This window comes from Acanthochromis polyacanthus, chromosome 7 (genome assembly GCF_021347895.1).
Source record: "Acanthochromis polyacanthus isolate Apoly-LR-REF ecotype Palm Island chromosome 7, KAUST_Apoly_ChrSc, whole genome shotgun sequence".
In the NCBI taxonomy this organism is placed as follows: Eukaryota; Metazoa; Chordata; class Actinopteri; family Pomacentridae; genus Acanthochromis; species Acanthochromis polyacanthus.
This window is the reverse complement of record NC_067119.1, coordinates 18,920,749-18,938,339: the sequence shown is the minus strand read 5'-3', so window position 1 is coordinate 18,938,339 and position 17,591 is coordinate 18,920,749. Positions and strand designations below refer to the sequence as shown.

Genomic DNA, 17,591 nt, shown 5'->3' with positions numbered 1-17,591 from the left:
ATGTCCTTTGGACAGATGAGACCAAACTGGAGCTTTTTGGTAAGGCACATCAACTCTATGTTCATAGACTCAAAAACCAAGCATACGAAGAAAAGAACACTGTCCCTACGGTGAAACATGGAGGAGGCTCAGTAATGCTTTGGGGCTGCTTTGCTGCATCTGGCACAGGGTGTCTTGAAAGTGTGCAAGGTACGATGAAATCTGAAGACTATCAAGGCATTCTGGAGAGAAATGTGCTGCCGAGTGTCAGAAAGCTTGGTCTCAGTCGCAGGTCATGGGTCTTCCAACAGGACAACGATCCAAAACACACAGCCAAAAACACCCAAGAATGGCTGAGAGAAAAGCGTTGGACTATTCTAAAGTGGCCTTCTATGAGCCCAGATCTGAATCCCATTGAACATATGTGGAAGGAGCTGAAACATGCCATTTGGAGAAGACACCCATCAAACCTGAGACAACTGGAGCTGTTTGCTCATGAGGAGTGGGCCAAAATACCTGTTGACAGCTGCAGAACGCTCATTGACAAATACAGAAATCGTTTAATTGCAGTGATTGCCTCAAAAGGTTGTGCAACAAAATATGAAGTTATGGGTACCATCATTTTTGTCCAGCCCTATTTCATTAGTTTGTTTTTTTAAATAATTATGTTAATCAACAATTCAAAAGTGATGGCTGATTTTGATTATTTAATTTTCAATAAATTTTTATTTATTGTTACTTTTGTGAGTTTCAAGTGATTTCAGTGAGAATTGTGGGTTTTTCCTTCTTTAACTGAGGGGTACCAACAATTTTGTCCACGTGTGTAGTTCAGTCTAGTACAGTAGCAGTCCCTGGATTTTTGTGGCATAATTGTTGGTCACAGCTAAGTCACTAATGGCTTCACATTTGAAATGAGGAACACAGATCTACAAAGCCAAGCTTTGGTCAGTTTTACAGATGGGTGTGCACATTGTACACACTTTGTTCAAGGACCTTGAGAAAGTTGGGGCAGTTTCTTGCTCTGATAAAGTATTTATTTTTTCTCACAGTTTTTGAAAAAGAAAAATACCTTTTAAACCTGCTGGTGGCTGTGGAGTTCCAAGGGTTAATAAACAAACAGCATACATCATCTTGGCCAGTGTAGTCATGCAACTTGTACATCTCATTTTTGCGAGTTTTTCTTTATTACAGATGGCTATGCTCCCTTCTTGTCCTTGACCAACAGGCAGTCAATATTCATAATATCCAGTGATGAGATGCCAGGACCTGGACAATATGACTCTTTACCTCTCAAGGTACTGTTGGTTTTTAGAGAAATAAAATTACAAATGAGTTAATGGCTAAGTGTATTTTTAGGGGGTGCATTCAAGAAGGAAATAGTTATTGAAAGTTATTATTTTACATGTATAACTGGAAACACCATTAGAGGACATGTGATGAGAGATGGTTGTGAGGAACAACTAATTTCACTTTCCAGGAGATCATGATAAGATCTATAATTTGCTGTTCCCAGTTAAATTATATAAAAGTATGTATCAATATGGAAAATGACAGGTAACTGAGGATGATGTTTGCATATTGTTACAAAACCAGTTTAGGAAAATATTTTTCAGTGCCAAGTGAAACTATTTCGATTGCACTGCATGTCTCACTTTGCTTGCCTTTTTGTTCAACCTTTGCCTCTACAGCTAAACATCCAGGGTGGCTGCAGCCTTCAGAACCGCTCCAAGCGTTTTGAGGATGTGGTGTCAGAGGTTCCTGGCCCTGGGGCCTACAATGTGCTGCCTGCCTCAGAAAATATTCTCAGGGCCATGACGGCTAATGTAGGACAGCCAGAGAAGCTTGGCAGAAAAATGGTAGGCATATGGGTGAAGACACGAGTGTGATGTAAATCAGTAGCACTCACAATGACTTGTAGATTTTCTCTTTTTAGGTTATTATGCCATCCGTCCAAGTTAGTTTTTATACAATGTCTGTTCAGTTGGAAATGTATTTGTGGAAAAACTAAACTTTTAGTTTACTCTACTGAGGACTCACTGTAGATCAAAAGTCATCTAAAACAATAGAAACAAAAGCTGGGAATGGAATTTACATGTGCAGGCTTTTGACTTGCATACCAACACTACTGTTGGTATGCATATTTCCAGTCATGTAACGCACACAATTATTTGCTTTTTGTCTGATGTGCTGTCAGATTTATAGGAGCCCCCCTGTGTTTCATGACTCCCCTCTGCAGTCCTGCCAGCTCTAAACTACTTTAATTTTCACACATACAATACAATACAAATACAATGACGCATAAAACTTTTCCCAGCTCTGTGATGTGCTCTGTGTGTGCATTTGTCAAACAAAAGATTTGAATAGCTGTGCCCCCTCCAAATGAAGAGGCTGCCAGCACTTGCAGACTCTACCTTGCCAGTACGTTAATCCTTATCTTTGGCAGTCCTGCCATTTCAGCACCAATGTGAGAGTATCAAGCTGCTGTTTTAAAACTGTTAAATAAAATGCTATCACCAGACTTTGGTCAAAAAGAGTCACACCTCTCTTGTAAAAAAAAAAAAAAAAATACACCATCTGATCTGACACATATGCTGTGCATTCTAAAAAGTGTGATATTCAGTAATTAATATTGTGAACAGGCAGGTGCTACATAGTAAATATACAATGGCACTAATTATATTTAATAAGCCAGAAATTTCATCACATTTGTCATGTAATTTAAAACATGTGACAGAGGCTTAGTAAACATGATAATGATGGAGAAAATGAGGTGTGAAATCATAGACACACCACACACAGGGATCCTCTTGTAAGAATCTGTAACTTGGTTTCAGCTGGTGTAATTACAGTACCTTTTTCCTAAATAGATAAATGCAGAATTTCAACAAGGATCAGAAAGATGAGATATATTTGAAATGTATCATGTTATTCTTTATACTGCTGTAAAACCTATGATGAACCTCTATGCTTGGGCTAGTCTTATCTGAAGTACAGTGTTATCATAGGTGATAGTGACCTTATTAGGCTGAATATGCTGAATTACAATGCCAGCAGCAGTAACAGTGGCAGAGTTAGACCTCAGAGTGACCAGGGATACTCTGGTTCTTACAGAACAGCAGTGACTAAAGACAGAAGATTAATGGTGTGTTCATTTTAACTCTACTTTGTAGGCAAAAACAATTCTTAAATTCAGATTTTGTGTTTGGTGTACAGAAACAACGATGTTTTGTCAAAATGCCTATGTAGGTTTAGCATAACAGTTCATCAAATTCAGCGGACAGAGTAGCTGTGTAACAGTGTAAATCCATATTTACTACAGCAAACTCTTTCTCTTGCTTGCAATAAAACATAATGTCTAAGCTGCTTTGAGAGTTTAAACTACAGCATTTTCAAACAAAGTAAGACACCGGTTTTCTTTTCATTTATTCCTGACATGATATAGGAACTTTGTTGAAATTTGGGTACTGGAACCTGTTCAATAGCCTGTAGCTTTGTCGAAATGATACTGTAGTAGTAAAATGAGTGAGTTTAGCCTTGCTATGAACTCTGATGATGGTGATGATGATGACTTTCCATCCACTAGCTGCTGAAATGACGTGTTGCATGCACAATGATGAGCTTTGAGTTACTACTGAGCTGTGGGCTTTTATCTGAAGAATACCGACACCAGCAACTCACTCCTTAAAGTGAACGGATCCTCAGAAACTTTCACCTCCACACCAAACACGAACAAATCTCTGCAGACACTCTTCTTCTATGCTTGCTGTAAATATTTGAATAGCACAAATGCGCATGTGTATTTCTTCCAGCTGTGGAAAGTTAGTAGTAGAGTCGTGTCTTTCCATTTTCACCGAAATCTTTGTACATGTTCTCTCAGCAGATTGTGTTGTTATTGAAGTTCTACACTTCTACATTCTGCTTCTTTGGTCTTTACGTCTTTCTTCCTCTGTTTTCCCGATTGTCTTTTGCTTCTTATCTGCTACGTCTCTCACTCCTCCTCGCTCTGTCTCTGTCCCTCCTTCAGTCTCACACTATATTGGCCCCAGGCAGTGTTCAGCTGCTTTGAAAGCCAGGGCATTTTTTCCATCAGAATCCCTGACTTTTCGCACCGCTCTTACTGCTTTTCTCCTGCCTTTTCTCTCTGCGCACTGACTGCAGGCTAAAAGTCTCCGGCTGGTTCATCAGTCAGATATCCCATCCATTCCTTCTCCGGGCCAGGCCTATGGCTATGAGGAGGATGTCCTGGGTGTGCTCCGCAAGCAAAAGCCCCCTCCTAGCGATCCAACCCTGGGGCCAGCCTACTACAATCCACTGCTGGTAAGGACAAAATACACACACACGTGCACAGTTCTGTCAATGTTTGAATGTACATCCATCAGAGAGTGTGAAGCACTTGTGCATACATGTGTGCTTTCATTAATTTGTACAAGTGTGTGTCTGAGTGTGCTTACTCTGCCATGAGGCGAGGTCCATTAGTGTTAGGTAGATCTAATGCACCACTGAACCCCCACCCCATCTCATTCAGTTGGCCCAAAACCCATTTCCATAGCTAATGAATGCAGCTCCACTTTAAAAAAGCCACAGCGCACCAATGCTCATCCATTTTACATGCCGACAAAGAGAGCCATTAGTAATTATTCTTCAAGCTATATTACAATATTCACTTAAAATAATGCACACGCCTGCTGGTCTAGCTCTCAATTAAGCAATTTTTCATCTGTTAATGACCGGAGGAAGTCAACAGCGTCCTTGAGTGTTGGCCGAGGTTGTGTCAACACACCGGCGCAGGCACAGAGGCGTGCTGTGATTTAGGGCTATCAGCAGTGCATCCATCCATGGCTCTTTTTTTCGTCTCAACTTCTGTTGCTCTCCCTTTGAAAGTTCAACCTCTGTTTCCGTCTGTCTCCCTCCCTCTGTTCATCCGTCTGACACACTCGTTTCTTTAAACTCCAACACTTCCCCCACCCCATGCTCTGACTGAGTTCAAAAGTGTAGAGAGGCGGAATTAAGTGGTTTTCTGAGGACGTAACTTCAAAGTGGCTGGGACAACCTTTGAATGATAAAAACATTCTACTGAAATCTGAAGTACATACATTTGTTTTCTATCTGGGTGTTATTGAGATACACAAAAACATCTTAATCGATTTTATAAACTGACCCTAAACTTATGGTTTAAGTCTCTATTGACACAACTATTACATTAGCAATAAAATACAATAAACTATTACACTATTACATTGGCCAGGACGGACTCACCACAGGCAAACTCGCTTAGGTACGTGATATGTTGAAATCTCTGAATAATTCTGTAAGTAGTGTTAGATCAGAAACCGTGTCACCACAAGGTATTTTGATAGATTAGACTGTGTGATATTAGATTTGGTAGATGATCATTAAACACCCAGCCAGATGGTGATGTGGAACACAAACTGTTAATATAAAGTAGCTAGAGCATGTGAATCAGTTGGATTCACATGTGGGAGGTTTAGATAGCAGCACTTGCCAACTGGCCATTCAATGAAAGAGCTTCATTTACGACTGGGGTCATAGCAGAATCTGTTGTGGGAAATGTGCTTTGTTTTTGTAGTTTTCTGCTGTGCAGTGAGTCTTTCCTTTCAATTTGTTAACATTCTGTACGTATTGATAGTGCTTTTTCTTCTTCAGTAACCTATAGTACTGTCCCCATATAATAGTCTGCGGTATTTGGAGTGTTGTGTAGATGTTTATAGATCCAGCCCACACACAAACCTACTACCATAAACTTTGATTTCTGGTCGACTATTTTATTCTCATTTAGACAGTAAATAACCTGCCATTTCATTTTATCACAACTGAATGAATATGTTTACATCAGAGTTCTGTTCAGTGGACCCAAGAGCACAACAAAAGAAGCAGGTCGTAAAAAGCAAAAAGAATTTTTCCTACAAAAAGCAGGGTCACAGTTACCAAAGCCTGGCAAAGCACACCAAAGACAGGGAGCAGACAGAAGAGGAATACCAAGCAATGTTAAAAAGCACAAAAAACTAGCAAGTACTGAGAGCAGCAACAGCCTTCTTGAAAGCTGAAGCACAAATCACAAAGACAATCTGGCAGATGAGTAGTGGTGACCTGGTAATATACAGATGTGTGACCTGAACCCTTAACCCCTCCAGTGTCCATCAAGTGGCTGAGTTCTGCTGTAGGCGACATTTTGCTGACATTATTGGGTCCACACATCCCCTCAGATGGAAGAGTCACTGCAAATCAATACAAAGTTGTTCTGAGTGATCACCTCTGTCCTATAATGGGACATTTCTATCCCAAGGGGAGTTGTCTTTTCCAGGATGACAATGCCGCCATCCATAGGACACGAGAGGTCACTGAATGGTTTGATGGAAATAATGTGAATCATTTGCTACGGCCTCTGTTGTCACAAGATCTCAACCCAGTTGAATGCTCAGAGGTCCATCTGTCCACCACCACCACTGAAATGCTAAATGAGGGAATATCTTTTGGAATAATGATGTTCCATCCATCTGGTAGGATTCAAAGGATTTGAAGAATAAGTGCCAAAGCATATTGAAGCTGTTGTGGTGGCAAGTCGTGGTCCACATCACAAAAAGTTGTTTTATTTATTTCTTTGCTCTAATTTCTGTAAACACTGCCGGAACTGACTGACAGACCCGAATCAGGTGAGCAAAGGGGCATTAAGAATCAGGTGGGAAAGAAGGGCAGGTGGGAGTGGCTGGTCTGAAATGACAGGAGTGGGTGAACTGAAAACAGAAAGTCGAGGCAAAAGAAATGACTAAAGGCAAAAGCGTGACAGTTTATACCCACTAGCTGTGTTTTTGTTTTTCTTTTAAAGCTCCCCTTGACATAAATAGGAAATTCGTGCCTCAGAGCTCAGTGCAAGCTGTGATACCATCACGGTGCTCGTATGTGTTTGCATGCAATGCAGAGCAGTTCTGTTTTTCTTTTTAACTCTAAGCATCTAAACATCCTTGTTTCCTATCACCCGTCCTCAAAACTTGATTTGAGGATCACAGTGAAGAGAACTTCTGATCTTGTCCTCCAGTCACTGTTAAAGTTGAGATAAGGAGACAGGCACCACATGGAATTAGAAACGTTTTGAGGCTCCCTGCCAATCTTCCTGTAACCTCCCTCACAGAACAGACACAGACAGTTGGGTCAAGGAAGAAGTTAGACAAGAGATTGAATGAATTTAGTGGCTTTGATTTTTGATTCATGAAAGGCAGTTTTGCAATAGACTTTGTCAATGTCAGCAGTATGAATTGAAGTGAACTGAGGAACCAAACTGTGGTTGGAGCCCTCACAGAAAGCTCCTCGCTCACCCTTCTCTCATTTTTTGTACAGTGTGAAAAGGACAAAAATATTGGAATAACATTTATTGTGGTGCATTTAATAGAGAAATGTGATCTTTAAGTTGAAGATACAAGTCACTATTTGCAACAAGGACTATATGGCTGTGAAAACGTATTGGGGATGGTGGTGAGTTTATTACACACTGCTTATCCTACATGTGCTTCAGTTGAAATACAGATAGTAAATGCCATTAGAGAGAGGGTGGTGTGACATGCACCGAAGATCTGGTTAGAATATATTGTAGAAAATACACACATAAGATCTCTAAAATGTGGCCAGCTCATTTCCACAGTAGCCTCTCTCAGTTGTTAAGCTGTAGAGTGGACTGGACCTATCTAAAAGGCCAGAGGCAGAGGAAGCAGGCTGTAAAACTCAGAGAGATATGAAAGGATGAAGGGTCTCCCCCAGATCTCTGACATACTCTGGCATTTGGCTGAACTTCACATTTCATTCAGCCACAACTTTATGAGCCTGGGCTGGAAGAGAAAACAGATAAGTGTGTACGAGTCAATTCTATTTTCTAATACTTTGTTCATCCATTTATCATTTTGTTATCTCTCTTCTCTTCTCTTCTCTTCTCTTCTCTTCTCTTCTCTTCTCTTCTCTTCTCTTCTCTTCTCTTCTCTTCTCTTCTCTTCTCTCTCTTCTCTTCTCTTCTCTTCTCTTCTCTTCTCTTCTCTTCTCTTCTCTTCTCTTCTCTTCTCTTTGGATCATCATCATCTCTACTCTTTTGGTATCTTTCCTTTCTCTTTCCTGTTTTTCCTCTTTCCTTAGTCAGAGGTGAGTTCTGGACAGAAGTATAATGGGGTCCACTTTGGCAACATGACTGGGAGGAGAGGTGATGTGCCAGTAAAGAGTGGACCAGGTCCAGGACAATACTACCCTGAGATGTGAGTATTATATATCATGCTGAAGAATTTAATGCATTCCCAAAATGCCCAAATGTCAAATTATTGCTATAAACTGTCACTCTTAGGGTTTTTTTTTTTTAAATTTCTACCTATTGGGAACAATTTTGTAAAATAGGATTTTACTTAAATCTGAATTTGTATCATATAAATCCCATGAAGAGAACATTTGCTGTAAAAAAGTATGGATATTCATGGCTTTTGTTGATGCCTAACCATCGGTCTGTATATTTGGGATAAAATTTTCATAAATTCAGAGTTTGAAGCAGGAATAAAGAGCCCAGGGGGTGGTTAGGTTAGATGCTTTAGGGCATCTAATCTCAGAAGTTCACTGCTCTTGAGCTCTTACCGAGATGTGTGCTGAATAGAGAGGCTGTTCCTCCAAGTGAAATATTGCTTTGATCCTTCAGCCAGGGCATTATGTTTGACATTTTTCACATAGCATTTCTATTGATGGCCACAAAGGATGGGGCTTGCTAAGCACTTCTACTGAGGTGGGCACATATCCAACTCGACTATTCATAAAGGAACTGACTCCATAATAGAAGAGAATGTGTGTATTTGAGTAATCATACTATTTACACATAAGTGATGCAGTCAGACATGTACACTTCCATACAGCAAATCGGTGCTATGCATATGACTGTTGGGATCATTTAAAAATGATTGAAAAGTCTCTACTCCTGGTGCGTTTTTTCTTCCTGTCTTTATGATGAGGAGAAGCTCCTTTTCTCTATTTTTTTTCTTCTCTCTACTGTCCCCTGCTTCCATCTTTCTTTGTTTTGTTTATCTATTCCTATTTATTTTTCCATTACACATCTCTCTTGACTTCTCATTTAATATGTTTTATCTCCGCAACCCTACTTTCTTCTGCTGCTTATTTTTATTTGTATTTTTTTTTTACATTTTCTTTCTCTTTATTTTTATTTATCTCTTCTATTTGTTTTTTCTGTCTTGTACTGTCACTGACACTGTAATTGTCTCTTTCTATCGCAGAGTTAGAGAAACACACTATGAAACGTGAACTTTCAAAAGGGTCAGAGAGGTAGAGCTGAGCTTATCATCCCTCGCTACCATGAACTGGTGCCAAAGCAAGAGGAAAAGAAGGTGAGTATCTGTTTGCAGTGGCAGGTATTTGTGTCCATGTGATGCTATACATATAAGTCTGGATCACTGATTAAAAAAAAAAGAAAAAAAGTTTAATGAGTGGAAACTGTTTCTGCTCTTGGTAGGTATGCTGGATAGTCACATTCATTTAAAGTGAAGTATCATATAGTGGCTACAAGTGGTCATTAAGCCTGCATTGATACTGTTTTTTTCATCTCAATCCAGCATTGACATAATATTAGCTTATAAAGTTATGATGAGTGTATTAGAAAACATCCAGCAAAATGAATGTAAAGTAAACCCACTGTTTGCTCTCAATTTCTAACAGTATCTGATATTTTACTTGCTCAATGCGCCACTTTGTTCACAAGCTAGTTTCAATGTAGTGCTGGTAGATAGAGCCATTAGCTGGTTTGTCAGAGCTGAAATCTGTTTCCTGTTCCTCTAAAACAAGAACAATCAAAGAAACCAGAGATGTGAGATGTGAAGTTGCAACCAATGTAAGGAACTGAAAGGTACTAAAATGTAGAGTAACTGGAGAGTTTGTGATTCATCTTTGTGGATTCACTCGATATAGGCTTTGATCCAGTGACAGTTAACTGTCAAGTTAAAGAACTGACTCAATAGTGCTTTCTATATAACAAAAACTACTATAAGTTTTCTCTAACATTAGTCACAATAAATTACTGACTGGGGTTTTGCGGGGAAAAAATAAATACATTTGGCTGTAGTAAGATCTTGCTTGTCAGTAATCAGAGCAGTCACTGGTTTAATATGACATTCATGTAGTTTATTTGAACAGCCCACCTGAAAATATTTTCACATTTTGTTGGTAATTTCTTATTTCAAAAGTGACAGGGTACAGTAACAAGATGGCATAACACGCTATTTCCCCCACTAACCAGTCTTGGAACTTAAAGAAAAAAAAAAAATGAAGAAAAGTAAGTTTAAGCACACAATATGAACTTTGCTGCCAAAGGAGGTGGAGAACTTTCACAAGCTGTTATTAGTTTGTATACTGACAGTCAATAGAAACTTTGAGGTAGAAATGTACGCAGAATTCTACTTGTAGGGGGTTGTAATTATTCATTGTGGATTTACTGATGATCTAGTGCCCTGGTAGTTGAGATAATGATGAGTTGTCATTTTGTCATGATTCATTGCACATGGGTTGGTCACTTTGCTAAAGTGAACCAAATATACACCAAGCAATACTCAGTGAGTATCTGCACAATTTGAGAATGGGTTTTGAAGGCCTATATAAAGGCCCAAAAAAGGCCACCATTGTTAGTCCAGTGAACAGCATCATGCCGCGTCTATCACATGAACAACGTCTCCGGGCACTGGGTATGGTGGAGGCCGGTTTGAGCTACAGTGATGTAGCCAGGCGTATGGGCTGTTCCCAACCCACAATCAGAAGCCTGGTCCAAAGCATGCGCCGACGGATTGCTGCCTGCATCGAAGCAAATGGAGGCCATACTTGGTACTGACTGTTGTGACTTTGTGTTTGGCAGGTGCTGTTTTCTTTTGTGAAATTCTTTATTTTGAAATCATTCTTGAAACTTTAGATTTTTGTTTCTGTATGCCAATATGCTAAACAAATGATTCATATGAAGAAAATCCAGTTTCGGGCTTCAAAATAAAAATTATGTTGAAAAATATGCTCTCAAAGTTTTTAATGACTGTCAGTGTAGTTGTTGTATATACAGAACTTTATTATTATGCTTTGTTTTATTTATCCTCTGTCTTGGCTATAAGAGCAAGAGATCATATATACAGTAATATTACCATCAGTAAGTTTTTTCTGCTCACCGTATTAAACACAGCAAATAAATTCTTAACCTGTGGGAGACACTGAATCATAAAAGAAAAAAGTTTCAAGCATTATTTTGTTTCTCTTGTAACTGACATTTAATGTGAAGCAAATGGAAAGCCATCATAAGCACATAATGATTAAATAATGCGCTGGACGCACTGCCTCTGCCTGTTTAAGTGTATTATGTAATGTTGTTGTAATTACATTTTAAAGCTCATAAATTTAATGCTTTGACATTTTCCATTAATGTCTTGAAGCAACAGGACCACCCGCCTTTCTTTAACAGTTAAGCAGCTTGTCCCAATTCTTCTCCGCACTTTGATTCAGATTGATTCTTTACACAATAGGATTTGAAAACTACAGATTCAGAATGAGCTGTAATAGCGCACTGTGATTTACAGTGAGAAAGGAGTCAAGGTAAGTACTTTGGATTTATTCTGGATTTATTCAAGTAAAACCAATTAAAGATGAAATCATTCAACCCCTCCTTACCTTAGTAATTATGATTTATCAGTTTATCTTTTTGCCCATAGAGGGCAGTAAAACATAAGCTGTAATTATGGGCTAGCAACTGACACACACACACACACACACACACACATATACAAACACACATCACTGCACTGGAGGTGGATGAGTGGAGGGGAGTTACTCACCTGCATATGAACTTGACTGTGCTGGCAGAGTAATGCTTTGTGATGCCTTATTTCACCGATCGGTGGGTTAGAGTGAGTGAGTGAGTGAGGCAGAGTCTGAAAAATGTGGGAGTGGATGAGAAAAAGGTGAATGTATCTTTTTGTCAAGGCACTTAGCTTTTATGTTTTCTAATTTTCTCCTTGCTTCTCTTTTCCTTTTGGTCGTAGTTCATTTTTGTGCATAATTCATTATACAAGACATTTCATTCCACATGTACTTCCTCTCTTTACCTATATGGCTCCTAAGAATACCAAAATATTTTCGAACTTAATATAAATCATCCTGTGACTTTGAATCAACAACTTTGCCTTTTGTGTAGCTTTTTTTTTGTGTGTGGGTGCACCATGCTGTATTTGGACCCCTACCTACCATGACGGCTGCACCTCCATCCGTCATCATTAGTACCTGGCACCTCAACTCACATGTACTCCCACACATACACTGACCAGATGGGTCATTTCCCACAGTGGGGACATTCAGGACAAACACCTTTACTTCCTGGAGATCAGCAGACAGTCTGCTTATAATGGCTTGGAGCTGCTGTGGTCCCGTAGAGTTTAAGAGTCTGTGTGTGTTGGCTTTTTCCATTAAATAGGCATTCTGGCATGGCAAGGGCAATGACTAAGCGACCCACTTTAACACATCATTATCATGTGTATCCCTGCACAGAAAAGCAAAACAAATGGAGTTGTATCAATGCAGTAGCTGATAGCACCCTGTAAATTCAAAGTTCCCTGTCAATTTATCTTTAAAATGTTGTGGATTACATGTTAACAATATAATGGATGGTGTTATTATGTTTGCAGCCCTTGTTTTTTTTGGAAATGTGGAAGCACCACATCTCTCGGGGGAAGAAAAATAACAATACTTGGCACAGCTGTCTAACATATAGGGTTGCCTAGCATAAAACTGTACACTAAACATATTGGTTGTATAATATGCTCACAATTGTACTGTTTTTCTATGGGCTTGCACAAGGAGTCATTATGTTTGTTAGCTTGTATAGAGATGCTTGGATATAATTTCAAAGCCAGTGGTTGTACATCATTGCTAGGAAATCTGTGGATAAAGATTTGTCAAGGTATACATAAAATTTGTGCTGTAAAAAACAAAAAACAGAAACTCAGAGTGAACATCTGAGTACAAATTCTAAGCAGAAAACTTCTGCTTAGAAAAGTTCTCCACACTGTGTCAACCACTGAAGCTAAACATCCCAGTAGACACCTTTTTAGTTCATATTTTTAAAGCATGCTGTTTGAGAAGATGTGTAACTTAAGTGTCATAAACAGTGTGGGAAGATTGAGAGCTGTTCCTCTGCAGTTGTAAATCTTTTCTACACATTCACAAACCTGAATTACAGCTCTGTATGGTGATATACAACCACCGGCTTGGAAATGATTTTATTTCACAGGCTCAAAATTTTATTGACCTTTGTATAAGCCCATATATTTGAACGGCGCAATGATGGCGTAAAATCGACTAAGCCTGTAGATTTACTTATGTATCCTCATGGGTGATGAAAAGTGAATAGTGAACCTGTTCTGGAACTCTTGCTGGCTTGTGCTCAGCGCTGTCTGGATGAGAAAAGGTGCAGAGATCTCCTTAACATTTCAGTAGATGTGGAACAAAATGTATGCGACTCTTAGCAGTTCCCGCTAAAAGTGACCTAAACAAGTGATCTTGCTCTCTGTGTCAAGTGCCTTTATTCAGGCCAACTGTATATTTTATCCTTTAAGAAAAGCATTCTTAGTGGCAGTCTTACTGAATATCAGTAAGTATGTGACATCCGATTCTGAGGACAAGAAACAGGTTTCTTACAGGGCACTGTGGTCAGTGTTCATGAATAAAGACTGAACTGTCCTTAGGCATAGAGGAGACATATTGTCCTGGAATTCACTGCACTGCCCCCTCACAGTGTAAACAGTGACTACAGAAATCCATGCTCTTTTACTGCAGACCCAGTTAAACCCCCTCTGGTCCGGCAACCTTCTGGGTTTACCACAAATACAAAAATGTCCTGGCTCTGCATTAGGAAACACAGGCTTGGGCATGAGTGTGAGGAAGTTCTAGTGTTTCCTTATATTGCTGTCAGCATCTCAGTCAGTGTGCTGTTTGCTGCTGGTTTCCTATTCGCCACAATTACTGCACTGAAAGGATTTGCTTGTCTTCTGTTGTCAGGTGACATGATTGTTATAGCTGTCAATGAAAAACACAAACATGCGCATATTGTGGTTAGTTTTCTTCTAGTGTGAAATGTTTTTTAAAAAAAAAATTAATGTCTTACCTTCAGTGCAGAAAAAGAAAAGGGCTTTATTTTACAGGATACTCACTCATCAGTTGCTTCATTTGTGAGCTGTGTTTCTCATTTAGTTCGTCTTCATAATGCTGAAACCTCTCCCCTTCACTCTTGTGCCCTTAATTTACCACTGAAAGAGAAAAAAATCTAAGCAAGTTTCTGTCCTGGTCTCTTCTGTCTTCACAGTGTCTCTTTCACTACCTCTGACTTTCTCAGTCTCTCCTAATTGACACAGCTACATGAAAAGTTATACTATCAAAGCATGTATCTGCATCCCAATACAAAGTTTCCTTTTGATTCACTGTACATTTCTCTTTCTTTTCCCCATCAGGGAGTTCCTGGTCCAGGCCAGTATCACATCAGAAGTCAGTTTGAGAAGCCTGTCAAGCCCAGTGGCCACCTGCCAAAGTTCACTTGTCCCTTCCTCTCACAAGCTGAGGTAAAGCACAAACAGCTCTGTGTGCAGCCGTGTTGTTTACTTTCATGTGAGTCAGGTTGTACAGAGCAGATTCTTTAACAATTATTTCATTCGACTGACTCCATTTCAAGTTTCTGTTTCTTCTTTCCTGTGGTATTGACTCTAGTTTTAATTTTGGTTAGTTTTTGCTTCATTCATCACTCTGTCTGTTCACATTTATTAGTCTCTGAATCCAGAACTTCTGTAACAGCTTTCCATGTAGAATGACACAGTAACCTGTACTGTTTGTATGAGTAGGCTTGTAACTGCAAAGAGCTACTGTACATAGCTGCAGTAGTTAGCTGTCTCTTAGCAACAGCAGTTACTGTCTAATTAACAAGTATGCATAAGGTAGAATGTGAGCAACGGTGTTAATGACACTTTTGGCTGCATTACCTTACATTTAATTATTTCTTCTCCTCCCAAGCACTCCTGTTGCCCCATAGCTTCTGTTCTGCTGATATAGTACCATTCAGGGAAAACTTAATTCACTTTCTTTACCTTATTCATTACTTTATGCAATACCCTACAATCAGGGAAAGCAACCAGAGCACGCTAAAACAGTTTCTTAGACATAAGCTACAGGAGACAAATATATTCAATTTATATGTTCTTAAAGGAGACTGGATTTTAATATGGAATAGTTAAGATCTGTTACAGATCAACAACACTGAGCCGTTCTTTGTTTGTTTAATTGATGTGCCGGGATTGGAGGGTTTCTTCAGATGAGGGTGAAGATGAGTTTATTAGCAGACTCAAAGGAGCAAAGATGAAGGATGTGAAAATGTGTAGTTTTTAGGTTTCAGGAATAGCTCTACACTCCTCCTCTGCGGCACCATCCCACAGATTCACTCCTGTGAAACTCTGACTGATGTTTTAATTATCACTCTGAGACACACATGCACAATGCCATCGTGTCTGCTCACACTCACCATCACAAATTCAGACGTACATGTGTGTGAGTTTCAGCTGTAGACAGATATTCATCCCAGTCAGGTTTGCAGGTATTGCTGATATGCAAGCAAATGTACACCTAGATTTTTCTGTAAGCACTACAGGTTCTCTAAAATTACCTTTTTAATGTCTGAAATATTAACATTTTTGTAGTTTCCTGGGGAGAACAACCAGTTCAGGATTCTTGGGTTTATTTGATGTGTGTGCACATATGTGTGTGTCAGAGTTTGCTCTGACCTAATTTCCCCGGCCGCATGCTGCGTTAGTGCGTCGACCCTCTGATGTCGTCACTGACACCCACCAAGGAACATGTGTGAGTGTGTGCATGTGTCACAAGTCATCTCCATGGCAGAACTAAGAGCGACGGTTTTCTTAGATCTTCGTCTCCCTGTGAGTCCGGTTCCATCTGACACTGTTATCCTGTGGAGGGATGGAGAGGAAACGAGGGAAGGAGGGAATAAAGGAGGGAGGGAGGGGAAGATAAGCAGAACAGTTGGAGTCTTCTGTAGTCACCTCTCCTCCCTCTTTTGACTTCCCAAATTCCCAATATCAAAGCATTCAACCAGACTCTTTGTGAAAACATGGCTTTTCCTCGATTTCCCTTGCACTCACTCCTCTACTAATGTCTTCTTTACCTTTTCTTGGTTCATTTTTGGTCTTCTAAAATATGTTTATTGTGGTGTTAGAACTGTTTTTCATTATTTTTGTGTTGAGGATCTTTTGGGCAGAGCACAAATCATGGCTCGAGGACACACTGGAGTCTTACTTTACATGACAGCTAATACTATAGCATTATTAAAACTAGAGTGCATTAACCTCAGTAGCTCTCCTTCTTGACCATGAGTGTCCACACCTCACATAGCCTACAGTTTGCTAGCTAGCTTTGCCATCATCTAGCAAATGCAGCTTTGGATTCTTGTTTAATTTCCCAGAAAATGATGATAATATGGACTTGTTTTGTGAGCAAACACGCTGATGGAGAGCTGAGACTCCAGACCAACTCAGGCCTCTGCAGTGATCGCTGGGATTCAGAGATAATCTGCTACTTGTGAATGAGGTCGAACTGAGGATCTTGCTTCCTGGCCTTCATCCATCCATTCCACCAACATTCGATGCCATTTGTAACACCACAAGGGTATTTCATAAAGTTCTCTGCCTGACCAAAAATACATCACAGGAGAAAGACTGTTCTTGTATTATTTTTCTGCAGAATCTCCTTTACCTTCAGTGCACTTTTTACAAATGATTTTTAAGCTTTGCTATCCCTTTGTTCACATCTTGAGCGTCCAGATACTCCTGAACAGCATGGATGACTCCATAATCGCTCTGAAAATGACAGCCAAGTAAGTGATATTTCAGTTTGGGAAACAGAAAGAAGTTTAGACTGTGGTCGGTGAATAAGATGCGTAGGGCAACAGTTCAAAGCCACATTTGGATGCTTCTGCCACCTATGCCGTGTGGATGGGCATATTGTCCTGGAGGAATAGCAATCAGCTTAAAAACTTTCCTCTCCTTGCAAAGAAATCATGAGAAATGTTTGAGTTTTTGCGGACAGTGATGTAAGGCTTTATAGTATACAGGTAAACCCTATTAGGGGTTTACGCTCCTTGTTTCCAGATGAGGCCGAGAACCTTCAGTCAGTGAGAATAATTTGACTTGTTTCTTTGCTTTATTATATAAGGTACCTTAGTCCACAGCTGCAAAGTAAAGAACATATTGTGTATTTACAGTGTGTGTTTGGGGTTTCACATCTAATCTGTTCAAACAAATGCAGATATGTTTGCATGGTTAGTACAGTTCATATGGGCTGTCCTGAAAACTGTCAGTCATCACCTTCCAGAAGAGCTTATTTTATCACAGTTTTGACCTGATGACACACTTCTTTTTTTGGATATGGTTAAAATTGGTTGGTTGGTTTGTAACAGTTCTTTCTGTTGTATGTTGCTTTACACAGACTTTAAGCTTGCATAACTTTTCTGTGTTCCTCATCTGTCATTCTGTTTCACTTACATCTTC

At 39.6% G+C, this 17,591-nt stretch overlaps 1 protein-coding gene across 1 annotated transcript in view; it reads left to right on the top strand.

Annotated features, from left to right (window-relative positions):
• The window catches only part of stpg2 (sperm-tail PG-rich repeat containing 2), a 69,876-nt gene that overhangs the window by 1,787 nt on the left and 50,498 nt on the right, over positions 1-17,591 (top strand). Inside the window, 7 exon segments of the mRNA XM_051951233.1 lie at positions 1,171-1,274; positions 1,668-1,835; positions 4,138-4,296; positions 8,116-8,231; positions 9,246-9,262; positions 9,265-9,356; positions 14,496-14,603. Coding sequence (XP_051807193.1) covers positions 1,171-1,274; positions 1,668-1,835; positions 4,138-4,296; positions 8,116-8,231; positions 9,246-9,262; positions 9,265-9,356; positions 14,496-14,603 — 764 coding nt within the window.